The sequence below is a fragment of the Triplophysa dalaica genome, chromosome 24 (assembly GCF_015846415.1).
Source record: "Triplophysa dalaica isolate WHDGS20190420 chromosome 24, ASM1584641v1, whole genome shotgun sequence".
NCBI classification, from domain to species: Eukaryota; Metazoa; Chordata; class Actinopteri; order Cypriniformes; family Nemacheilidae; genus Triplophysa; species Triplophysa dalaica.
Window position 1 is genome coordinate 3,575,633 of NC_079565.1, and position 27,927 is coordinate 3,603,559.

Below are 27,927 nucleotides of genomic sequence, written 5' to 3' on the forward strand. Positions count from 1 at the left end.
CAAGATTTATTTACATACATTATTTGCTTGGAAGGAGTATCCCATTATCTCTAATAAACATTGCACGAATAGAATAAAAAAAGTGGACATTGAGGGCGTCGGTGCAACTTCTCCAGAAATTACAGTTTCCATAAGCATCCAGATCCTTGATCAGTTTTAGATAATAGCAAAGATAAAGGTAAAACACAAACAGTGTTGTTTACAACTATCTGAAAGAACCTTAAGGCATTTGGCTTAGTTCCACCTTCCAATCACAGATAACAGAAGCAAACAAAAAGACTTTATAAAAAGGCAAGAATTTACAGATTAGGACACAATTTATCTTGAGCAGAACACGGAGACTTTGTCATCATGTGGACTGCCAGGATGTCCCAGGTGTGGATGCTGAGATGGGCTGTATTATTAATCGGGCTACAGTCAACGCAAGCAGGTAAGCAAAGCATTTTTCCATTTCAATAAATGTTCATTTATTTCACTGTTCAACTTTGTAAAAAACAGTATTTTATTCAAATATATATCTGTATCTCTCCCTTTCTGTTCTGGATATAGACTATATGGCTCAGTATGGAAATTCGGGAGATCCTATCGATGTTGGGTTCCAAGCAACAGGTATTTATTTCATGGTTTATGTATTTTACAAAAACAAATTAATAGTAAACTATTTACTATTACCACAGATACATTGTTGAATGAAAATTTAGCATTTAATTTATGGGCAACATGTTCAAATAATGATGTGTACAGTGACAAAGATTGAGAAGATTGGTGTTTGAGAGATTTTTGTAGTCCCCAGTAAACCTCAAATAGCATGTTAATCAGGATAATTATTTTTGTTTTTTGTTTTTCTGACACTTTTTCTGGTATTCTATTTTTCAGATTTTCCCTTCACAACTGTGACTTCAACCTCAAGTATTAAACCCATTTTATACATCATTAAAATTGCCTTTTATATGTCAGTTTTACCCAATCTACAAAAATGTATTTAACTAAATGTAACTAAATACGATATTGTGGTATAAAAAATTATTGCTGTTTGCAACAAATGTTCACCAATTCACCATCTATGTTGTGCGTAGATATACTGTGAAATTTATATTTTAAATTTAAAACAAAAATAATTTTATATAAAAAATAGTAACATTTTTTTTTTTCTCCAGTCTATGATGATAACCATGTGGGCACAATCTGTAGCATGTGGGGTAACTTCCACTTCAAGACATTTGATGGAGACACTTACCAGTTTAAAGGCACGTGTGAATATAACCTGGTGTCTGACTGTCAGAGCCTCGTTCATCAGTTCTCAGTTCACGTGAAGAGAACACAAGACCCCGATGAGTCAAAGATCAGCAGAGTGTCGGTTACCATCAATGACATTGCTGTTGTGATGACTGAGGACCTGGTGACGGTCAATGAAGAAAAGTAAGAGAGTGGTTACTTGAAGTGTGGCTTGTTTATACGTGTCAAAAGAAAAAGTCAAATTGTCTCATAATTTTTTTCTCTCATTCAGTGTCACACTACCCATCCACATCGCAGGAATCCTTGTCGAAGAGAATTCGATTTACACCAAACTCTATTCCAAACTGGGCATCAGTGTCATGTGGAACAGAGAGGATGCTGTCATGGTAACGTTAAAATGCAGCTTATCTGTGCCTCATATGATAATAACTAAACTTTAAAGGGACAGTTCACCCAAAAAATTCTGACATGGTTTTCTTATCAATGTGCTGTATCACTGTAGCTTGAGCCAGAGGAAACTGGTGGCAAACCTTTCAAAGTTGTTTTCATTCAATGTCAACGTGTCACTGCATGAGCATGAATGAATTGACAATGATTTAGCATATTGTGCAAGAAACTTGACCTCGAAAAACTAATCTTGCTTCAATAAGAAAAAACAAAATGGAACCCAAAAATCTATGGTTGTATTTTGCACGTTTGATGATCTCCTAAAATAATTCCATGTATTCTTTGATGTACTCTGGAGTATCATGTTAATACCATAGTTCTTGATATGATGTCATTGTACTTAAGAATTACCATCACTGTAGTATGGTATGACCTGTTTCCAAAAGCTATTTCAAACCAAATGTAATGTCTCTTTTGCTAACCAAGATCTACATCTATTATTACCTAAAATTGCAGTTTCTTTAATGCGTGATGTTGTTTTAGGTGGAGCTGGACTCAAAATTTTCCAAACGCAGTTGTGGACTATGTGGTGACTTTAATGGCATTCCAATCTATAATGAATTCATCCAATCAGGCGAGTCTATCTGCTACTTTCATTTTTCCCATCACAATGTATTTTTCCTTTTTTGAGAATGGATTTTCTAAAATATCAAATATTTGATCAGAGTACTCATCTGTGTCTTGTCTTATTGAATACAGGGCGAAGGGTCGGCTACGCCGAGTTTGGGAATCTGCACAGAGTTCCCAACCCGAACCATCGCTGCGAAGACCCTTTTGAAGATGATGAAACGGATATACAGCAAAATGTGGTGGACTCATGTGAAAAACATGTAGGTCACAACAACACACATGGAAACATGCAAGTTGTTACAGCTTCAGTTCTAGAGTAATATCACAAAGTTCCAATATTGTTGTTCATTTGGACCTTAAAAGGCTAAAGGTTGTGGTGTCTGTTTCTTTACAGCGGGCAATTTGTGCCGACATTTTTGAAGATGGAGACTGGTCTTCTTGTAGTTGGGTTCTGAGCCCTGAGCCATATATCAGGGCCTGCGTGAGTGACATATGTCAGCGTCAGCCTGGAGAAACAGACACTACATCTCTCTGCTCGACTCTATCTGAATACTCACGTCAGTGCTCGCACGCCGGGGGAACTCCGCCCACCTGGAGAACAGACAACTTCTGCCGTAAGACATCACATCCACAGCCGTGGTTCAAATCATATGTGGGCTCTTCCCATAAGAATCAAAAACATTTTGTTTTACCTAGTCAGCATATATTATTATAGTCAGTTTTTTAAGAGGTGAATTGTATTTCTCTGTAGCTGTGAAATGTCCGTACAATATGGTTCATTCTGAAAGTGGCTCTCCCTGTATGGACACATGCGCACACAAAGACACAAACACACTGTGTGTGGAACACAAGATCGACGGATGCTTCTGCCCTCCGGGTCAGTATCAAATCATAAATCTGTTAAAATTGAAAGATGTGCAGTAGCTTTTAATTCATGTGATTGATTTTTGAATAAACAACCAAGAAGTCATGATGACCAATGATTATTATCTATTATAGGAACTGTGTTTGATGATATCTCGTACACGGGCTGTATCCCAGTGGAACAATGCCAGTGTAAACATGACCGCATCTACAATGTAAATGAGATCCTTCGTGAAGATGGGGAAGAATGGTAATACAACAAATTTTGTGGAAAAAAATATTTTGTCAAAAATATGCCATAATATTTATGAATATTCATATACTAAGCAAAAAACACCAGAAACTCTCGAGCAGGAGTCTCAAACTACAGGCCAAATTTGAGTTGATCCCTAAGTTTTTAAAAGGGGTGTCTCAAACTGTACATAGATTTGTCAATATCTGCCTTCAAGTGAGACTTCATAAAATGTTTTCACAAGGACTAAAATAAACCATGCCATCCACAAACACTGAACACCACACTCATTTTATGATGCGTTTGTAATACAGCTGGTTGTTTGCTGTGTCTTTTTGTAATTAAATTGCGTGAATCAGTGAGTGTTTGGGTGGAAACTGGATTTGTAAGAGTCTGCCGAGCTCTGGTCTGTGCGCAGTAGAGGAAGGATCTCACTTCATGACCTACGACGGGACAGAATTCACTTTCCACGGAGACTGCAACTACGTGCTTTCTAAAGTAACATCAATTAATCATTAATGCATTGTTGAATCTACTAACATATTTTTTAAATTTGAAAGAAATGATTAATGAATGTAATCTGTTTTTATTTAGGACTGTGAGGGGTCAAAGTTCATCATATGGGGGCAGATTGTTCCGTGTCGTGAAACCGACACCTGCTTGAAATCTATAGTGGTGCAGCTTAACAACGACACGAAAAATGTGTGTACAGCTATACAAACATAACAATGATAATCAGCAAATATTTTCTAAATAGCTTTAGTAGCAAACAGGACGTTTTTAGATATGTATTAAAAATTCATGGAAAACTTTCATTCTCAGCTACTGATTATTAAAGCTGACGGCGTGGTAGTACACAATGCTGAAGTATCTCTTCCATACAACACAGGTGAGTAAAAAACCTACATGAAAAACCTACATTTCTGTTTAAATGAGGCTTATTATAGTCATAAATCGCAGTTTTCCCTCAGAAACGCACTGAAGTCTTTGTGTTTTGACTCGTCAGTGAAGGCTTTGCAATAGATTTTTTGATAAAGTCTTGTGACTCTTTTTTCACAGTCGACTTCACCGTCTTCAGGCCGTCGTCATTTCACATCATAATTCAGAGCACGGTCGGTCTGCAGGTGCAGGTTCAGCTGGTTCCTCTCATGCAGGTGTACATCACTGTGGACCAACGCTTTCAGGGGAAGACTTGTGGTGAGAACTCTGCTCTTAAAAAAACGAGTAAAATTTTCGAGGTTTATTCCTCCTTAACATCCACCATTTCTGTGTTTGTGAAGGCCTGTGTGGAAATTTTAACAAAGTGCTGTCTGATGACCTGAAGACCCCTCAGGGTATGGTTGAGGGTACAGCTACTTCATTTGCAAATGCCTGGACGGCCCAGTCCAACTGTCCCGACCGTACCAAGAGAATGGACGACCCCTGTTCCTACAGCACTGACAGCGGTGAGAACTCTTGAAGTCTTTGTGGTCTAAGTTCAGTTTTCAGACTTTAGTTTCTAAAATAGGCTTTTGTTTTTCTTTTACCATGTTTTTAGAACATTTTGCTGAGCACTGGTGTTCAATGATGAAGGACAAAGAGAGCCTGTTTGCCAGTTGTCATGCCTCTGTCAATCCAGACAGCTACTACAAAGTATGATCTGAAACAAAATGACATATAAACAGCACTTTTAGCTTTTGACAGCTGAGCAAAAAAGCTTGGCCATGCTTGATTTCAAAAACTTAAATAAAACCTTCAGTTTTTATACATTAACTGGATGTAACACACAGTTTCTGAGAAAATCTCATATGGTCGCTGTCGGGCAGAATCATCGCATCTTCAAAATCATTATTTTTCAGGAAAAAAATTAAGTATTAAACATAAATATTAAACATTGTATCGTTAAAGTTGGTAATATACCTCATATTGGTATCATATACTGTTGTGTAGCACCATTAACAAAACATTTCCCCAAAACCATATTTAATCGGAGATACAAGGTTTATGACTTTGGAGCAGGGAGATAAGAGTTTACGCTGTCAATAACAAATATGTTACGGACACAAACGTCGCTGCTGCCAGAAGTGTTCATCAAAGTATGCGGTCGCGTTGAGCCTTTTGACAAGAGACGACGAGGCTTTAAGAGCTAATGAAAGCTAATGATCGTGGTAACATACATCTTCCTAAACTCTATTTTAAATGTTAGAGCTATGAGTGATGCAATATCAAAATAAATAGGCTGTCTAATATAGGGGGAAATTAGCCTAATCTGCTCGCAAATTTACATTCGTGGCTCACGGGCTTCCTTCTGCACGGAAGCATTACAGCTATCGATTTTTAACAAAACAGGCCTATCACTAACTATTATCACTCGTTATTGTCTAAAAAACAGAGAGAGTTATCCGACTTTCAATCAGGAGTAATGCCGAGAGGCTGCTGCGGAGTGAAGAAGAGGTGGAGTTTCGAGACTTCTCAGACAGTTGAAGTTAATGATGTGTAGTTCGCGAACGAGACGTCACACGTCTAACTCGTTTTTTGACAAGTTGACCATGTCAAGCATGAGAAGCCAGCACATTAAACATTGTTAAGAATTGAGAATGCATAAATCACTGTGGCACCCCCCCTTAATGTAATGTTCTCCAAATCCCACAGTAAGCAGTGCACCTATATATGTTTGTACTTTTAGAGATGCAAATACTCCAGTTGTTCTTGTGAGAAGAGTGAAGACTGTCTGTGTGCGGTGTTCTCATCGTACGCCCGGGCCTGCGCGGCTAAAGGAATAATTCTCCAAGGCTGGAGACAAATAGTGTGCGGTAAGACTGTTGCAACCAGTTGTTTCAGAAGACAAATGAATTCATATCATCTTACAGCCTCAGTGACTATACGCTTTCACTGCACGTACTTTCTAAACAATAAAAGAGAATATTGACTGAAGCTGTTAAGCACGTTCTCAGTCTCAAAACATGTCCTACTGAGTGTGCTATACCAACACATCCTTTTCAATCTAATCCCACAGATAAATACACAGAGAATTGTCCAGCCTCGCAAAACTACTCCTACCACATACAAAGCTGTCAGCACACCTGTCTGTCTCTCAGCTCAGAGCGTCAGGGATGCAGCGTTGACTTTGTGCCCGTAGACGGATGTGCCTGTCCAGATGGACACTACCAGGATGAGACGGGACTTTGTGTTCCTATGGAAAAATGTTCTTGTTATTATAATGGAGTATACATCCAACCTGGCAAGTCTATCAGCATTAAGAATGAACACTGGTACGTGGAAAATTATATTGGTATTTATCTACTTGTTATCTACACTGCAACTGTATAAAATTATCTGACCTCGATTTTCTGTGTAGTGTTTGCATTACTGGAACGTTTCATTGTTGGTCCCAGAAACCTGTTGTTGTGGGTAAGAAAAATTACTTTTGTTTTTCTGTTGTTTTCCTTTAGCTCAGTGGTTAGAGTATGGTGTTAGCAATAGCAAGGTCATTGGTTCAATGCCAGGGATTGAACATACTCAGAAACAATTTTGTGTATGTAATCTAAATAATTTTGGATAAAAGTGTCTGCCAAATCCATGAATATAATATAAATATATACGTTTTGGCTACTGCCATTGGTGAACATGACCAATGCTGACATCTATAACGAAGATTTCACAAACCATTACCAATATTTAGTGTGTACACATTGAAATGAAATGGCTTGCAATGCTCCATAACAGTTATCAACAACAGATGCAAAACTGATAAATCACATATTTCAATATTAGCATAAGTATGTGATGTTTTTTCAGATTGCGTTCTTCCAAAAGTTTTCTTCAACTGCAGTACAGCAGGCCAAAATGAACATGGACTGGAGTGTGCGCAGACTTGTTCGCAACAGGGAGTTGATTGCGTGAGTCCATATGCCTCTTTTTTCTTCTCTCCAAACCTTGGGGTCACACGTGTGTAACAGCATTTTGCTTGAATGTATTGTCAATGTTCTTTCTCTCCCTCTGGCCAGTTCTCGCTGGAGTGTGAATCTGGGTGCCAGTGTCCTACAGGTCTCCTGGAAGATGGAAGAGGAAACTGTGTTAAGCCTCATGACTGCCCGTGTCTACACGATGAAACATTTTCCGAATCAGGAGATGAAATATCCCGGTATTGCAACAACTGGTGAGAAAACAACAGCTTCCAGTAATTACCTTCTATATGATACATAACTATAAACACTATAATCTATTTACAGCACTTGTCAAGGGGGAACATGGATATGTACACAACATAAATGTCCAGGTGTCTGCAGTATATATGGAAGCGGACATTATCAAACTTTTGATCAACAACGATTCGGCTTTATGGGAGACTGCAGTTATATAGCTGTACAGGTATGTACTTAGCAAGACACAATACCGTATGAATAAAATCATAAATAAACCACTTGATTCAGCAGACAGTGGATGACATATTGCATGTTTGTTTAATCTGTATTTTTTATGTTCTAAAGGACAAGTGTGGCAATAACACCGGTCATTTTAGCATTGTGACTGAGAATATTCCTTGTGGGACAACAGGCACCACATGTTCAAAAGCTGTTGATGTCATTTTGGGGGTAGGTCTCAAAATGTATATGCAATATGGTTTTAGATTCTGCAGAACGTGAAATGCAATTCACTACTAATATTACAACAGTTTTTACACTAACTGCGAGAGTTCGCTGTATACCGAAAACCACCAGTGGGTAAAATTTACCAATGCACATGAATATTGTTTTGATATTTCTAGAAAACTTTTTATTTCACTGATTGTGTGACTGTCATCACAAAGTAATGTCTGGAGACATGAAAATAATTGTATACAAAATTACATACACAGAGGACTAGACTGGATCTTTCTGATGGCAAAGTAAAAGCCACTGATACTGGAACTGGTCCACTGATCGAGTACAAAGAAAGAAAGTTTGGTATGTACATTGTTATTGATGCTGAAAATGGACTGACCGTTTTGTGGGACCGCATAACCACCATCCACATCATTCTGCAACCCCGGCATATGGTGAGTTAAATTAAAGCAGAATATAAACAATTAACATGTTTATTGTTGCCTTCATTGATTGCCAATTCAGCAGAGAATAGATTCAAAATTCTCCTTTTTATTTTACAAATCTTTACAATTAAGCTCCTTTTAAAAGCCTTAAAAGCCTTCATTCTTTTGAACGGGCTTTGTTGGCAGTCCCCCACCTTAGAAGTGTATGACCTAGACTTTGGAACGCCCTGCCTCTAGTGATCAGATTGGCCGCTTCTCTGTCTGTTTTTAAATCAGTTTGAAAAATGTTTTAGTTTTCTAATGCTTTTGACTATTAATCCAGTTGCTTTTTGTGTATGGTATGCTTTTATGTTTTTTATTATTGTATGGCATGTGCTGTTGTGTTATTTCTTCTGTAGGGCATTTTGGTCACCCTAGTTTCAATGTATATTTGAGGTTAAAAACTTTGCAAAGAAATATAGAGAAGACATGCTGGGGATTCTGAATGATTAAGTATTTTGAGTTAATGTGTTTTCACAGGGAAATCTTTGTGGCCTTTGTGGAAATTTTAATGAAAATGGCAAAGATGACTTCACCACTCAAGGCAAATTGGCAACTACCAATATAATAGAATTTGTGGACAGCTGGAAAGCATCAAGCAAATGCCCAGATTCAAAACAAGACTTTGACCCGTGCCAGTTGACCCCACACCGACGCAACTGGGCCGAACGAGAATGTATCATCATAATGAAAGATAATTTCACGGACTGTCATCGTAAGGTATATCTCTACAAAGCATTTCAGCCCCATGTCTGGAGGGATTATTTACCCAGAATAATGTTTCATTTTGTTTTTCATTGGTTTGGATGAGTAAATAATGACTATCGCTGAAACCGATTCCTCGAAAAAATGTAACATACAAAAATCCCCCAAAAGATTCCTTAAATAATGAAAACATCTGTTCACACAGGTGGATCCAACTCCATATTATGATAATTGTGTGAAGGACACCTGTGCGTGCGACACAGGTGGAGACTGTGAGTGCTTTTGCACAGCTGTGGCGGCTTATGCTCAAGCCTGCAATGAAGCACGTGTTTGTGTGGACTGGAGAACACCTGAGATCTGCCGTAAGCATCTGTCTAGCACACAACTCATATTAAACCAGACAGTTAAGGAACAAAAACATGTTTATGCATTTAATATACTTGTAGTGATCAGATGTTGTAACATTTTCACTGTCAGCTGTGTACTGTGAATACTACAACAAGCGTCCAGATGACTGTATATGGCATTACAGTCCCTGCCATAAACCCTGCTACAAAACCTGTCTTAATCCTGAGGGTATCTGCAATAACACTTTACCCAACCTGGAAGGTAAGTTATCTCCAAGATAAGACTAGTTGACTTTTTGAAGTTTAAAGTGTACATGAAGATAAAGCCTGCATCTTATAATAATTCTCTCACAAATCTTAAGTTTACGATGTAAAACTTACAAATGTTCATGAAGCTACAAATATCTGACAAAAGTACAACATTTTGAGATAACGTATATATTGTGCAGGGTGTTATCCAAAATGTCCAGAGGACAAGCCTATTTTTGATGAAGAAAGTCGGATGTGTGTGAAGGATTGTCTTATTTCAACAACAACTACAACAACTGCAACAACTACTACAATGACTACGATTACAGAATCATCAACGGAAAAATCTACTTCATCATCACAAACGCCCAAAACACTGACCGTTTCCACATCTTCACCGACACCAACAACAACCACTACAACAACAACAACTGGAACAACACCTGAAAGTACTACAACAACTACAATTACAGAATCAACAACAGAAGAATCTACTACATCATCACAAACGCCCAAAACACTGACTGTTTCCACATCGTCACCTACATCAACAACAACCACTACAACAACAACAACTGGAACAACACCTGGAAGTACTACAACAACTACAATTACAGAATCAACAACTGAAGAATCTTCTACATCATCACAAACGCCCAAAACACATATTGTTTCCACATCTTCACCTACACCACCAACAACCACTACAACAACAACTGGAACAACACCTGGACGTACTACAACAATTTCTGAATCAACAACTCCTTATTTATCAACAAGCACCTCATCAGCAACACCATGTATCGTGGCCTGTAAGTGGTCTGACTGGTTTGATGTATATAATCCTGGACCAGATGGGAATGACTTTGAGACATATGAAAATATTAATAAAAACAAACAACTGATCTGTGAACAGCCAGTGGATATTGAATGTAGGGCTGTGGAGAAACCTGACATGAGCTTTGAAGAATATATAAGTGATACAAAGCAAGTTGCCCAGTGCAATGTTTCATATGGACTAAAATGTGAGAAAATAAAACAAAAGGATCGTCCCTACAAATGTTCAAACTATGAAATACGGGTTCATTGTTGTGTTCCCTGTTCTACACCTTCACCAACAACAACAACAACAACAACAACTGGAACAACACCTGGAAGTACTATAACAACTACAATTACAGAATCAACAACAGAAGAATCTACTACATCATCACAAACGTTCAAAACACATACTGTTCCCACATCTTCACCTACACCAACAACAACCACAACAACTGGATCAACACCTGGAAGTACTACAACAACTACAATTACAGAATCAACAACAGAAGAATCTACTACATCATCACAAACGCCCAAAACACTGTCTGTTTCCACATCTTCACCTACACCAACAACAACCACTACAACAACAACTGGATCAACACCTGGAAGTACTACAACAATTACAGAATCAACAACAGAAGAATCTACTACATCATCACAAACGCCCAAAACACTGTCTGTTTCCACATCTTCACCTACACCAACAACAACCACTACAACAACGACTGGATCAACACCTGAAAGTACTACAACAACTACAATTACAGAATCAACAACTGAAGAATCTTCTACATCATCACAAACGCCCAAAACACATATTGTTTCCACATCTTCACCTACACCACCAACAACCACTACAACAACAACTGGAACAACACCTGGACGTACTACAACAATTTCTGAATCAACAACTCCTTATTTATCAACAAGCACCTCATCAGCAACACCATGTATCGTGGCCTGTAAGTGGTCTGACTGGTTTGATGTATATAATCCTGGACCAGATGGGAATGACTTTGAGACATATGAAAATATTAATAAAAACAAACAACTGATCTGTGAACAGCCAGTGGATATTGAATGTAGGGCTGTGGCAGAACCTGACATGAGCTTTGAAGAATATACAAGTGAAACACAGCAAGTTGCCCAGTGCGATGTTTCATATGGACTAAAATGTGAGAAAATAAAACAAAAGGATCGTCCCTACAAATGTTCAAACTATGAAATACGGGTTCATTGTTGTGTTCCCTGTTCTACACCTTCACCAACAACAACAACAACAACTGGAACAACACCTGGAAGTACTACAACAACTACAATTACAGAATCAACAACAGAAGAATCTACTACATCATCACAAACGTTCAAAACACATACTGTTCCCACATCTTCACCTACACCAACAACAACCACTACAACTGGATCAACACCTGGAAGTACTACAACAACTACAATTACAGAATCAACAACAGAAGAATCTACTACATCATCACAAACGCCCAAAACACATACTGTTTCCACATCTTCACCTACACCAACAACAACCACTACAACAACAACTGGATCAACACCTGGAAGTACTACAACAATTACAGAATCAACAACAGAAGAATCTACTACATCATCACAAACGCCCAAAACACTGTCTGTTTCCACATCTTCACCTACACCAACAACAACCACTACAACAACGACTGGATCAACACCTGAAAGTACTACAACAACTACAATTACAGAATCAACAACAGAAGAATCTACTACATCATCACAAACGCCCAAAACACTGACTGTTTCCACATCGTCACCTACATCAACAACAACCACTACAACAACAACAACTGGAACAACACCTGGAAGTACTACAACAACTACAATTACAGAATCAACAACTGAAGAATCTTCTACATCATTACAAACGCCCAAAACACATATTGTTTCCACATCTTCACCTACACCACCAACAACCACTACAACAACAACTGGAACAACACCTGGACGTACTACAACAATTTCTGAATCAACAACTCCTTATTTATCAACAAGCACCTCATCAGCAACACCATGTATCGTGGCCTGTAAGTGGTCTGACTGGTTTGATGTATATAATCCTGGACCAGATGGGAATGACTTTGAGACATATGAAAATATTAATAAAAACAAACAACTGATCTGTGAACAGCCAGTGGATATTGAATGTAGGGCTGTGGAGAAACCTGACATGAGCTTTGAAGAATATATAAGTGATACAAAGCAAGTTGCCCAGTGCAATGTTTCATATGGACTAAAATGTGAGAAAATAAAACAAAAGGATCGTCCCTACAAATGTTCAAACTATGAAATACGGGTTCATTGTTGTGTTCCCTGTTCTACACCTTCACCAACAACAACAACAACAACTGGAACAACACCTGGAAGTACTATAACAACTACAATTACAGAATCAACAACAGAAGAATCTACTACATCATCACAAACGTTCAAAACACATACTGTTCCCACATCTTCACCTACACCAACAACAACCACAACAACTGGATCAACACCTGGAAGTACTACAACAACTACAATTACAGAATCAACAACAGAAGAATCTACTACATCATCACAAACGCCCAAAACACATACTGTTTCCACATCTTCACCTACACCAACAACAACCACTACAACAACAACTGGATCAACACCTGGAAGTACTACAACAATTACAGAATCAACAACAGAAGAATCTACTACATCATCACAAACGCCCAAAACACTGTCTGTTTCCACATCTTCACCTACACCAACAACAACCACTACAACAACGACTGGATCAACACCTGAAAGTACTACAACAACTACAATTACAGAATCAACAACAGAAGAATCTACTACATCATCACAAACGCCCAAAACACATATTGTTTCCACATCTTCACCTACACCAACAACAACCACTACAACGACTGGATCAACACCTGGAAGTACTACAACAACTACAATTACAGAATCAACAATAGAAGCATCTACTTCATCATCACAAACGCCCAAAACACTGACTGTTTCCATATCTTCACCTACACCAACAACAACCACTACAACAACAACTGGATCAACATCCGGAAGTACTACAACAATTACAATTACAGAATCAACAACAGAAGAATCTACTACATCATCACAAACGCCCAAAACACATATTGTTCCCACATCTTCACCTACACCACCAACAACCACTACAACAACAACTGGAACAACACCTGAAAGTACTACAACAATTACAGAATCAACAACTGAAGAATCTTCTACATCCTCACAAACGCCCAAAACACATATTGTTTCCACATCTTCACCTACACCACCAACAACCACTACAACAATGACTGGATCAACACCTGGAAGTACTACAACAACTACAATTACAGAATCAACAACAGAAGAATCTACTACATCATCACAAACGCCTAAAACACATATTGTTTCCACATCTTCACCTACACCACCAACAACCACTACAACAACAACTGGAACAACACCTGAAAGTACTACAACAACTACAATTACAGAATCAACAACAGAAGAATCTACTACATCATCACAAACGCCTAAAACACTGACTGTTTCCACATCGTCACCTACATCAACAACAACCACTACAACAACAACAACTGGAACAACACCTGGAAGTACTACAACAACTACAATTACAGAATCAACAACTGAAGAATCTTCTACATCATCACAAACGCCCAAAACACATATTGTTTCCACATCTTCACCTACACCACCAACAACCACTACAACAACAACTGGAACAACACCTGGACGTACTACAACAATTTCTGAATCAACAACTCCTTATTTATCAACAAGCACCTCATCAGCAACACCATGTATCGTGGCCTGTAAGTGGTCTGACTGGTTTGATGTATATAATCCTGGACCAGATGGGAATGACTTTGAGACATATGAAAATATTAATAAAAACAAACAACTGATCTGTGAACAGCCAGTGGATATTGAATGTAGGGCTGTGGAGAAACCTGACATGAGCTTTGAAGAATATATAAGTGATACAAAGCAAGTTGCCCAGTGCAATGTTTCATATGGACTAAAATGTGAGAAAATAAAACAAAAGGATCGTCCCTACAAATGTTCAAACTATGAAATACGGGTTCATTGTTGTGTTCCCTGTTCTACACCTTCACCAACAACAACAACAACAACTGGAACAACACCTGGAAGTACTACAACAACTACAATTACAGAATCAACAACAGAAGAATCTACTACATCATCACAAACGCCCAAAACACATATTGTTTCCACATCTTCACCTACACCACCAACAACCACTACAACAATGACTGGATCAACACCTGGAAGTACTACAACAACTACAATTACAGAATCAACAACAGAAGAATCTACTACATCATCACAAACGCCTAAAACACATATTGTTTCCACATCTTCACCTACACCACCAACAACCACTACAACAACAACTGGAACAACACCTGAAAGTACTACAACAACTACAATTACAGAATCAACAACAGAAGAATCTACTACATCATCACAAACGCCTAAAACACTGACTGTTTCCACATCGTCACCTACATCAACAACAACCACTACAACAACAACAACTGGAACAACACCTGGAAGTACTACAACAACTACAATTACAGAATCAACAACTGAAGAATCTTCTACATCATCACAAACGCCCAAAACACATATTGTTTCCACATCTTCACCTACACCACCAACAACCACTACAACAACAACTGGAACAACACCTGGACGTACTACAACAATTTCTGAATCAACAACTCCTTATTTATCAACAAGCACCTCATCAGCAACACCATGTATCGTGGCCTGTAAGTGGTCTGACTGGTTTGATGTATATAATCCTGGACCAGATGGGAATGACTTTGAGACATATGAAAATATTAATAAAAACAAACAACTGATCTGTGAACAGCCAGTGGATATTGAATGTAGGGCTGTGGAGAAACCTGACATGAGCTTTGAAGAATATATAAGTGATACAAAGCAAGTTGCCCAGTGCAATGTTTCATATGGACTAAAATGTGAGAAAATAAAACAAAAGGATCGTCCCTACAAATGTTCAAACTATGAAATACGGGTTCATTGTTGTGTTCCCTGTTCTACACCTTCACCAACAACAACAACAACAACTGGAACAACACCTGGAAGTACTATAACAACTACAATTACAGAATCAACAACAGAAGAATCTACTACATCATCACAAACGTTCAAAACACATACTGTTCCCACATCTTCACCTACACCAACAACAACCACAACAACTGGATCAACACCTGGAAGTACTACAACAACTACAATTACAGAATCAACCACAGAAGAATCTACTACATCATCACAAACGCCCAAAACACATACTGTTTCCACATCTTCACCTACACCAACAACAACCACTACAACAACAACTGGATCAACACCTGGAAGTACTACAACAATTACAGAATCAACAACAGAAGAATCTACTTCATCATCACAAACGCCCAAAACACTGTCTGTTTCCACATCTTCACCTACACCAACAACAACCACTACAACAACGACTGGATCAACACCTGAAAGTACTACAACAACTACAATTACAGAATCAACAATAGAAGCATCTACTTCATCATCACAAACGCCCAAAACACTGACTGTTTCCATATCTTCACCTACACCAACAACAACCACTACAACAACAACTGGATCAACACCTGGAAGTACTACAACAACTACAATTACAGAATCAACAACAGAAGAATCTACTACATCATCACAAACGCCCAAAACACATATTGTTTCCACATCTTCACCTACACCACCAACAACCACTACAACAACAACTGGAACAACACCTGAAAGTACTACAACACTTACAGAATCAACAACAGAAGAATCTACTACATCATCACAAACGCCCAAAACACATATTGTTTCCACATCTTCACCTACACCACCAACAACCACTACAACAACGACTGGATCAACACCTGGAAGTACTACAACAACTAAAATTACAGAATCAACAATAGAAGCATCTACTTCATCATCACAAACGCCCAAAACACTGACTGTTTCCACATCTTCACCTACACCAACAACAACCACTACAACAACAACTGGATCAACACCTGGACGTACTACAACAACTACAATTACAGAATCAACAACAGAAGAATCTACTACATCATCACAAACGCCCAAAACACATACTGTTTCCACATCTTCACCTACAACAACCACTACAACAACAACTGGATCAACACCTGGAAGTACTACAATAACTACAATTACAGAATCAACAACAGAAGAATCTACTACATCATCACAAACGCCCAAAACACATACTGTTTCCACATCTTCACCTACACCAACAACAACCACTACAACAACGACTGGATCAACACCTGGAAGTACTACAACAACTACAATTACAGAATCAACAACAGAAGAATCTACTACATCATCACAAACGCCCAAAACAAATACTGTTTCCACATCTTCACCTACACCAACAACAACCACTACAACAACAACTGGATCAACACCTGGAAGTACTATAACAACTACAATTACAGAATCAACAACAGAAGAATCTACTACATCATCGCAAACGCCCAAAACACATACTGTTTCCACATCTTCACCTACAACAACCACTACAACAACAACTGGATCAACACCTGGAAGTACTACAACAACTACAATTACAGAATCAACAACAGAAGAATCTACTACATCATCACAAACGCCCAAAACACATACTGTTTCCACATCTTCACCTACACCAACAACAACCACTACAACAACAACTGGATCAACACCTGGAAGTACTACAACAACTACAATTACAGAATCAACAACAGAAGAATCTACTACATCATCACAAACGCCCAAAACACATACTGTTTCCACATCTTCACCTACACCAACAACAACCACTACAACAACAACTGGATCAACACCTGGAAGTACTACAACAACTACAATTACAGAATCAACAACTGAAGAATCTTCTACATCCTCACAAACGCCCAAAACACATATTGTTTCCACATCTTCACCTACACCAACAACAACCACTACAACAACGACTGGATCAACACCTGGAAGTACTACAACAACTACAATTACAGAATCAACAACTGAAGAATCTTCTACATCATCACAAACGCCCAAAACACTTACTGTTTCCACATCTTCACCTACATCAACAACAACCACTACAACAACAACTGGAACAACACCTGGAAGTACTACAACAACTACAATTACAGAATCAACAACAGAAGAATCTACTACATCATCACAAACGCCCAAAACACTGACTGTTTCCACATCTTCACCTACACCAACAACAACCACTACAACAACACCTGGAAGTACTACAACAACTACAATTACAGAATCAACAACAGAAAAATCTACTACATCATCACAAACGCCCAAAACACATACTGTTTCCACATCTTCACCTACACCAACAACAACCACTACAACAACACCTGGAAGTACTACAACATCTACAATTGCAGAATCAACAACAGAAGAATCTACTACATCATCAAAAACGCCCAAAACACCCACTGTTACCACAACTTCACCAACACCAACAAAAATAATAACCATAACAGGAACATCCCTTGGAAGTACTTCAACAGCGACAGTGACTGAATCAACAACCAAAACCGAAATTACACCATCAGTGTCAACTATAAGCAACTCAACCTTTTGGACACCCGTTACTGGGCCTGAAAAAACAACACTCTCCCCATCTCCAACAGGGGCAATGATTAAAAACACATCCACAACACAGAATACTAATACTACACTCTGCTTTTGTAAATTTGATGGAAAGAAGTACAACCCTGGTTAGTGAATTTAATAAATTGCTCTGATATCTCTTTCAGTTTGCAAGGGTAGGAGGCATTTCTACAAAAACAATTAATATTTTTTTTATTGGTTTCAATTTGTAGGAGATATAATATTCAGTAATCTGCGCAGTGGCTCAGGGATCTGTCTGACCAGGATCTGCTCTAACATCTGTGCAATTCAGAATACAACAAACTCATGTCCAGACTATGACTGCCCAGCATGGGAAACAAATGTAACATTTAACATTATTTACTTTACTTTATTACTAAATAATTGCACACTAAGCATCACTAATGTCGCATATTTTTTTTCTGCATTATTACCAGACCAACGAGACGTTCATCCTGGCGAACTGCACCATGGCAAGATGTGAAAAGAACAACACCATTACGATTGTAGAAAATAAATGCCCTCCTCTCCAGGAAATCACATGTGCCAACAAAAAGACCCCAGTGCTGGTACATGATGAAAAAACCTGCTGCGACTATTACGTCTGTGACTGTGAGTAACCTTGTCTATGTCAGTGTCTATTTTTTACAGTGCAGTCATGTTAGAACTGAGAGGAACAATAAACAAACATCTCTGTCATTTTTCATGTTGCGTTAAATCAGTATGACAGATTATTTTATGGAACAAAACATCTTGGCCCTTGAAAACATATGGTAGAGTTCCACTACAGTGAGCTGGCTCTTCTCAATGATTCATTTGGGGTTTGTGAATGGCACCTCAATCAGACTGTATTTGTGAAAAGTACTCTAATAAACAAGTTTTGAAGAGCTTGGACACATGGGAAACAAATTCAAATTTGAAATGCATGGACAGAATTTAGAAGCATTTTTTCTCTCAATAGTGTAAGGCTTTTTATCACATGTTGTTCTAAGCAGGTTGAGTTAATGGCTGTAGTCTAAGAATGTTTATATTTTCACTTTCAAACCATATTAAAGCACTGAAAAATCTAACATTGATATTTGGAACTGGTTGATCTCTATTCATTTTGGTTTTTATGACACTCTTCTCAGGCTTTTGTGAAGGTTGGGGTGACCCTCACTACATCACATTTGATGGAAAGTTCTACAGCTATCAAGGAAACTGCACTTATATATTAATGGAAGAAATACGGCCTCAGCATCACTTAAAGATCTACATCGATAACGTCTATTGTGACCTTATTGATCGTGTTTCCTGTCCTAGATCAATTATTGTATCTTACAACGGGCTAGACATTACACTTACAAATAAAAATTTAATAGGTGGTGCAAATCTAGAGGTGAGACGTTCTCTTTGTCTTGTGTAGAATTAATGAAGATTTTGTAAATATCTTTATAGCTAAAAATGACTTTGTTTTTCTACAAGGTTTCAAAGGGCCACGAAAAGCTTGCACTGCCTTTTACCCAAAATGGTGTGAAAGTGGTAAGCTCAAGACTGGATTTGCTCCTGGAGATTCCACAGCTGGGTGTCGTCGTAACAATGGGGGCCACCGGCTTCAGCATCAACCTGCCTTTCAAGCATTTTGGAAACAACACACAAGGCCACTGCGGTGAGTTAGCAAACCAATTTCTTAAAAGTTAAAATAACACAAACGTGTGAGAATCTCAACCATGTTGATAGATTTTTTTTGTAAAATATTTTTGTTTTCAATTATTTCACATAATTCTCTTTTAGGAATATGTAACAACAACACAGCAGATGACTGTATGCGTCCCGATGGGGTCTTGGAGGGCGACTGCGCTGTAATGGCGGATTACTGGCCAGCTAGTAATGCAACGGGCAAAATATGCCCTCCACCAAATCCCACCCCCACCTCATCTCCTAAGCCGTGCATAGCTAACCAAGACTGCAAAATCCTGAAGAGCGAGTATGCTGATGTCTTTTTAAAGATTTTATAACGTGCCTTTGTAGTTATTCGCTTTAAAAGTAATCTGTTTTACTCCTATAATGTGTTCTCATTTTCACGTTCCTCAGGGTGTTCAAGACGTGCCATTCCCGTTTGTCTCCAGATAACTTCTTTTCAGCCTGTGAATATGACAGCTGTCATGTGACTAACCCTGTCGTGGTGTGTGCAAGTCTGGAGACCTACGCGAGGGCTTGCTCTCTCCTCGGCTTCTGCACAGACTGGAGAAACTACACCAGCCTCTGCAGTGAGTAATAACAATGACTGTACATCTGTCCTTCTGTGAGCACATTTCTCCTCTAGTTAACTGCTTCAGTTTTTGGGGGTTTGGGTTGTTTTGCAGTTTTGCCAGATACTTTAAGCTGAAGTGTGAACTTAATTTTCAGGTTCGAGTTACAGTAAATTGTGAATTTGAGGTTCCAGTGTGGTCTCAGACTTTCAGATAGCGCTGTATATAAGCTATAAATTAAGTGTTGCATCTACCTTTTCTTCCTCAGACATTACATGCCCAGCAGATAAAGTCTACAAGCCATGTGGTCTAGCTGAACCCCCAACCTGTGAAGACCAGTATGTTATTTTCAAGTCGTTTAGACAACTGTTTAAAAGACACAGTTGTTCTTGTACTGATAAGTAGGCCTGGGCTTGATAATTTGGCAGATACTACAAACTGTATGTACATATGGACAGGAGGCTAATATGCCTGCTATGCTGCCCAGTGTATAGATGTTTATAATGTTAACTTCACTTTGGTGTGAATGTACTGTTTGTAAAAAGCTGTTTTAAAACAATTGCAGACCTGAAGAGAATAGTCTTAAAGTGGTTACAGAAGGCTGCTTTTGCCCAGATGGCATGAAGCTCTTCAACAAGCAATCAGACATCTGTGTGGACAAATGCGGTGAGAGACCAGTGAAATAAATACAGTATCAGCTTAAAAACAGCATTTGTCTGCATCACAACATACTTACCTTAATCATTCAATCATCTTCTCCTATAGGATGCCTGGATGCTTCCGGGACACCCCGTAAGGTATAGCTTTTTGTTGCCTTAAAAAGCTCATTCCTTTGCATGCACAAATTCAACTTTTATTTCCAGACACAAGGTCCATTAGCAAGACATCACACACAAATACAAACACTTAAAAGAGCCAATTACACCAGCGTTTTCTCAAAGGTGACTGGTATCGCACCACAGACCCACGGTTTGACATCAACGTGACATTCTTTGAATAATCTAACCAACATTTAAATTTGTGCATCAGATTTCTCATTAAAGCACTCTTGCGTCACAAAACAACTCACTTTCACTACTCCACCTTGGCTTTTTCACCAAAAGCCTAAAACAGTCATTAAAAGCAAGCTGCAGCTTACAAAGCCTTTTACTTTTTTAATTTAACCCACAAAGGGGCAGTATAAAGGGATGTGGAATAAGCTCTAAACAAGTTTATCTTTACCTCATCCGGACACTATAAACAATTACATTTCCTTACCAAAATATTAGCTTGAACGTATAGCATACAACGCTGCCTATACACATGTCAGCATCATCACACATATCATCAGTAATGATGTGACCCAGATATTTTGTTTTAGTGCATACACTTAATGCTTGCCCAGCCAAATCAAAACCTGGAAATTGAAGTTCTCCATCTTCTTTTGTTCTGCATATCATAACAACACTCTTTTTAGCATTATATTGATATTGCACATCAAATCGTACCCCACAGTGAGAACAGAGAAAATCACAACCCAAGTTTTGGGACAGAGCCCTAATATTACCAGTAATAGTACATATAAGGAATAATTGAATAATGACCAGGCAAGAATGCCATCCGATCAAATCTTTTTTTGTGTGTCAGTTTGGTGAGGTTTTCCAGTACAACTGTGAGGAGTGCGTCTGTGATATAGGCAGCAAATCTGTTACCTGTAAGCGCAGACAGTGTCCTGATGTTGTCACTGAGAGCTGCACACAGCCTGGCTCCATGTTGGTCAACCTCAACAATTCCTCAGACCCATGCTGCACCAAACAAATCTGCAGTAAGATTAAATAATTTACATTTTTAAAACAGCACTCGCATTAGCAGCTTTCTTTTTTATATGTTTAATCTTTCCTCTTTCATGACGTAGGTTGTAATGTATCTATGTGCCCACCTTTGGATACAAAGTGTAGTGTTGGATATTCTTCAGAACTGGAGGTGCCTGTGGGAAAATGCTGTCAGGAAATCAAATGCGGTATCACTTTTTGTCCTAAACACTTGCCTATATTGTTGCAAACTGAACTGTATTTCATCACAGATGGTGTGTATTCTTCTGAATAACATTCCATACTCTTTTTTATTTTTACTGCATCCACAGTGCCCAAAAATGTATGTGTCTTCGACAACAAAGAGTATGAGGTAATCTGGCTTTAATAACCTAATTAGAGATTTTTTATTAAGTAATTCAAATAATTCACTTTAAATGTTATTTCATTTGTAGACCCAAAAAAGTATTATGACACATTTCTCTCCCCTTCCAGCCTGGCAGTGCCATCCCTGTTGTTGACTGTCAGGAACAAAATTGTACGAGGGAAGTGGATCCCAATACACAGTTTTACAAGATCAGTACGAGAAATGTGATGTGCAACAAAGACTGTGATCCTGTGAGTCATTTGTTGAGTTTCATTTGATGGGTTTCTAATTGGCTTGTCACAGGGTTGAGTGTAACTCTGGTGTTTTTCTTCAGGGTTATGAATATCAAGGGCCTGAAAACAACAAAGACTGCTGTGGGAAATGTGTGCAAACTCACTGTATCATCAATGTCAATGACACACAACATATATTGACGGTGAGGTCAACGGTCACTTCATCTCCAGTCACCTTGATACGGGGCCTGAAAAGCATAGGAAAGGCATAGATGAATACTCTTATTTGTACTATCAAAATGGAGTAGAATAGTGCATAAGCGCACGATTGGGGACACAACTTACATGTGCAATGATGGAAAGCAGGCTCCATGTCTGTCAATGTCCAACCTAATTGGTTCTTGTAAGTCCAGGACCAATAATGTTGGCATTAATACATTATGGACTTATTTATAAATAATTATTTAAAAGGGGTCCTATTTTTATAGTCTATATTATGTTTTTTTGATGTGCTAAACAACAGGGGCCCTATTTTAATGGTCTATGTGCATTGTCCAAAGCGCAATGTGCAGGTGCACTTAGGATGTGTCCGAATCCACTTTTGCTAGTTTAACAATGTGAAAACGGTTTAAGTGCCCAGGTGCATGGTCTAAACGGTTATCCCGATTCTATTAATGAGTAATGGGTGTTTTTTGGGCGTAACCTGATGAGAGTCATTCCTCATTCCCTTTAAGAGCCAGTTGCATTCGCACCATGGCGGATTTGCTATGTAAATGCTGGAAGACTAGACGGTTCTCCAGAGAGAAACATATCTGCTCATGCATGAGGTTAAACCGCGCGACAGACCATCTAAATTGTAATCCATTGATTTTTTATAGTTAGGATTTTTGTGTGCTGCTGCGCTTCCGTCTGTGTGATAAGTAAAGTGAAAGCGTGTTGTGGACCCGCCCAGAGGTACATTATCTACTAATACGCTATTTACATAACAAAACAATATAATGTGCTGTTGACTTAATACCAGGTTTGAGTTAGTCTTTGGCAGAGTGATTTCTGTTAAATAAAATATCTTCCTTTTCTGTGAACTTTGAGCGTTGTGACTGCTGATGTTGTTTATGCTGAAATAGCAATAGTACTCGCTGACTAAATTTAAAGAAGTGAAATTCCATCAGACCTTCCCTTTAAAGGCACAGTCCACCTGAAAACAAAATATGTATTAAGGGGCGGTTTCCCGGACTGGGATTACATTAAACGAGGACTAGGCCTTATAGTTAAATTAGGAGATTTAAGTAGTTTTTTAAAATATGCCTTAAAAAAAACATTTCTGGTGTACATTTGGGGACAAAAGGCACTGTTGTATTTTAAGATACTGTATGTCAATACAAGCTGTATTCAGTTTATTTTAGTCTATGACTAGATTTAAACCCTTTCTTAGAAAGCAGTTCAATGTCATCCTTTAATCACCCTCACGCTGCTTCTTTTATGAAGTCAAAGTAGGGGGGGGGGGGGGGGACACCATATATACAGTATATTCATATATCTGCACCATATTCCAGTGTTTTATAGCCACATAGCTTTAAATGAGGAATATGCTCATTTAATTCATAGTTTACTGTCCATTTCACTTTCTGCAATAAATTGAGCTAATAACATATAGGTATCTTTTTAATTAACTAATTCATCGAAAAAACAGACCCATATCGAGACATCATACCATCAAACCATCCATGACCAATTCTATGTTTTGTTATTTTGAACTGAATTGTACTTTGTTTTCGTTCTCTCACAGGAAGGAGAGGTTTTGCCCACTACAGACCAGAAATGTGACAGAATCACCTGCACTAAAGTGAACGGACAGTTTATCACCGAAAACTACAAGATCCAGTGTCCTCCCTTCAACATCTCCAACTGCCAGCCCGTATGTCCTTCAAACACACACACGCATGCACACAAACCCATTTTTAAATAAATAAAAATTGTGATCAACATGCTGGTTCAATCACATATATACAACATTATATGTGTATGATTCGTTCCGTAGGGTACAGTCCAGCTGATGGCTGATGGCTGCTGCCTCAATTGTAAGTATTTTAAAAAGAAAACTTTCACCTTTCAGCCATGTTTGTTTATAATGTGTAAGTTTCTATTGTTACTTTTACATTAAGTCCTGATTAATGTGTCTGGATTTGTGTATCTGTATTTGTAGGTGTGGACAAGTTTAAGGGTTGTCAAGTACAGACAGTTCATGATTACATAAATCACAACCAATGTCACTCAGAGAGAAAAATGGATCTGACCTTCTGTGGCGGAGATTGTGAGAGTTACAGCATGTAAGTTTTCACCCACGTTCGTAGATACAGTACAAAGACTTGCAGTACTTTCTTGACATGGGTTGTGTTATTGCACGGCTCCTCTGCGCAGATCAATATAATTATTTGAGGCAGTGCAAGAAATGGTCGAGTTTCACCAGGGGTAGCTACTCTACCGTAGTTGTACAGCATATTCTATATTTTTTAACCATGACATGAGAATTACGATGGAATTCACTGGAACTCCGACAACCCCCCTTAAAAAGTGTGTTCCCTTAAGTTTTATATTCTAAACAAGTTACAAAGCTTTACACAGGGTTGCCAGATCTGCATAACAAACCCAGCCCAATGGCCATTCAGAACGAGCCAGAAAGAAACACACATTTGACAACAGACTGACAGCAAAGCTCATGTTCTTTTTCTATTATGGGTGTGACATAAGCAAATGACGAATTGAATGGATAGTTCACATAAAAAATAAAATTCTTTCATCATTTACTTCAAACCTGTGCATATTTTCTTTCGCAGAACAAAACACAAAAGAAGGTTTTTTTTAAGAATGTTGGTAACTGAACAGCATTGGTTTTGTGTCCATACAATAGAAGTGAATGAGTGCCGCCGTTGTTCAATTACCAACATTCTTCAAATTATCTCCTTTTTTGTTGTGCAGTAGAAAGAAAGTTATACAGGTTTGAAATGACAAGAGGGTAAATGTTGAAAGAAATACATGTTTGGGCGAACCATCTCTTTAACCTGGCATCCTGCAAAATCCGACCCGAGAATTTGAATAATAAATCACTATTATAAGCTTGCAATTGTTAATTGGGGAAAGGTTACAAGACATTTTTGCACACTGATTTTAAAACGTTTCCACCAAGAGAAAGAGAGTGAAGAGCCTGTAAGAGCCGTATGTGATGTATATTTGTGTTATTCTGCTTCTGTACACTGGATAGAGGAGTGTGGCGCTACGGGAGATGTATATGAGATGGGATTGAGTTATCAGGTTGTAAGGGGAGGGGCATAACGGTTCCATCGTTTTTGTGTGCGTTTTTATGATGCAAGTAATATTCCATCATAGTAATTTCCCTTTACTGTATCTTTCATGTACAGGTACACTGGACCTGGGATGTCTTCCTGTAACTGTTGCCAGGCAACCCATACAAGTAATCGTACAGTGTCTCTTGGTTGTTCAAATGGGAACAGAATACCCTACTCATACATCCATGTTGAGCAGTGCGCCTGTAGCAAAATAGACTGCCACAGCACTGGATTTAGCCAGGGAGCAGCGCCTACAAAACATCCATAGGAGTACCTGATGACTTCAAAGGTCTTCATGGCAAATATCTATCAAATATATCTGTGTGAAATCTGTAATCTGAAATTAAACAAAATGCATTTCTGAATGTTTCTTAACTATTTTTAGAACTTCTGCATTTCTATTTAATTAATCATTAAAAAAACCTTTAAAAAAAATAAAAGCAATTAAAAGGCAACCTGTATTATTGTGTGTTAATTATACTATACACTACACATACACAAGAAACATTAAGCATCAGACAGAATATGGAGTGACATCAGTGATATCAACAAAAACATCTAAAACAGTTATTGGTTACTAACAAGCATTAGTGCTAGTTTCCTTATTCTTTGGTGTCACGCATACATTTTCTTGCATTCAAGAACAGAACTTTGAATTGGAGGCAACGGACATAGTTGTACAAGGGAAATAACTCAATATTTAATAAGAAATAGGTTCTTGAGCTTTGCCATAGACGGTTTCGACAGATGAATGTGCCTGGCCCGAAGTTCCAATCTGTGTTTGGTTATAAAAAAACTATTTTATTTAATTTTATATTCATTTATTAATATTTTAAGTGAAAGTGATGTGATGTGAGGCCCAGAACGGTGATCCATACTCTGAATTTGTGCACTGCATTTAACCCATCCAAGTGCACACACACACATTAGTGAGTAACACACAACGCTGTGAACACACAGCCAGATCAGTTAGCAGCCATTGCTGCGGCGCCTGGGAGCAGTTGGGGGGGAACGGTGCCTTGCTCAAGGGTCTCACCTCAGCCGTGACATTGAAGTTGGAGGAGAGTGATGATTATTCACCCCAACCTACAATCCCTGCTGGTACTGTGGCTCAAACTGGCAACCCTTATGTTACATGCCTGAACCTCTTGCCATTAGGTCACGACTGCCCCTTTATTGTATATTGATTGTATTAAATACAAATTACATTATACTGTAGATTCTTTGCGGAGGTCTATCGGAGGTTAAGTTTGGGCAACATAAGGTTTGTTTATGTTGTTGCCACTGAAACCGTCTATAAGGTCTAATGTGAAAACTATACATTTGTAAATAACAAGAAAAAAGGTAAAGTTCTTCATGTGTATTTTAGCGGAGTTGACTGCGTATACAAAGCTTCATGTGAACTGGTTTGACATCTTCGAAACCTATTACAAACAAGGAACCTTCTGGATGAAAACTAAACAAAGAAGGTAATAAATTTGGATGTTTAAACATTTTTCCCCAATTCCCAACCACAAGACATTGCCCACCTAGGTCTTATTGAAAAGCAAATTTGTATTTAGATATGACTGTTGAACACCAAGTGACATATTTCCTATGTGAAATGTAAGTGCTTAGAAGGAATTTATTTAATTAGA

At 38.3% G+C, this 27,927-nt stretch overlaps 1 protein-coding gene across 1 annotated transcript; it reads left to right on the top strand.

Moving 5' to 3' along the window:
- Nucleotides 1-351: 351 nt before the first annotated feature.
- On the top strand, nt 352-26,595 carry LOC130414658 (mucin-2-like). Its single transcript, XM_056740673.1, has 53 exons — nt 352-430; nt 550-609; nt 877-909; nt 1,158-1,419; nt 1,508-1,622; nt 2,167-2,257; nt 2,383-2,513; nt 2,648-2,867; nt 3,005-3,130; nt 3,253-3,367; nt 3,709-3,847; nt 3,944-4,051; nt 4,172-4,238; nt 4,409-4,546; nt 4,630-4,791; nt 4,887-4,981; nt 6,015-6,141; nt 6,345-6,600; nt 6,687-6,739; nt 7,127-7,227; nt 7,336-7,487; nt 7,561-7,699; nt 7,819-7,923; nt 8,187-8,366; nt 8,877-9,116; nt 9,307-9,463; nt 9,579-9,710; nt 9,898-10,234; nt 10,879-11,130; nt 11,848-12,099; nt 12,961-13,212; nt 13,372-13,626; nt 15,754-16,005; nt 16,582-17,391; nt 17,534-18,432; nt 18,538-18,668; nt 18,763-18,937; nt 19,456-19,724; nt 19,811-19,973; nt 20,099-20,291; nt 20,399-20,574; nt 20,825-20,894; nt 21,122-21,222; nt 21,322-21,353; nt 22,183-22,360; nt 22,451-22,555; nt 22,679-22,719; nt 22,842-22,964; nt 23,048-23,149; nt 24,733-24,861; nt 24,985-25,024; nt 25,150-25,273; nt 26,363-26,595. The coding sequence occupies exons 1-53, from the start codon at nt 352-354 to the stop codon at nt 26,556-26,558; spliced, it is 9,240 nt and encodes a 3,079-aa protein (XP_056596651.1). The 3' UTR covers nt 26,559-26,595.
- The last annotated feature ends 1,332 nt before the right edge of the window (nt 26,596-27,927 follow it).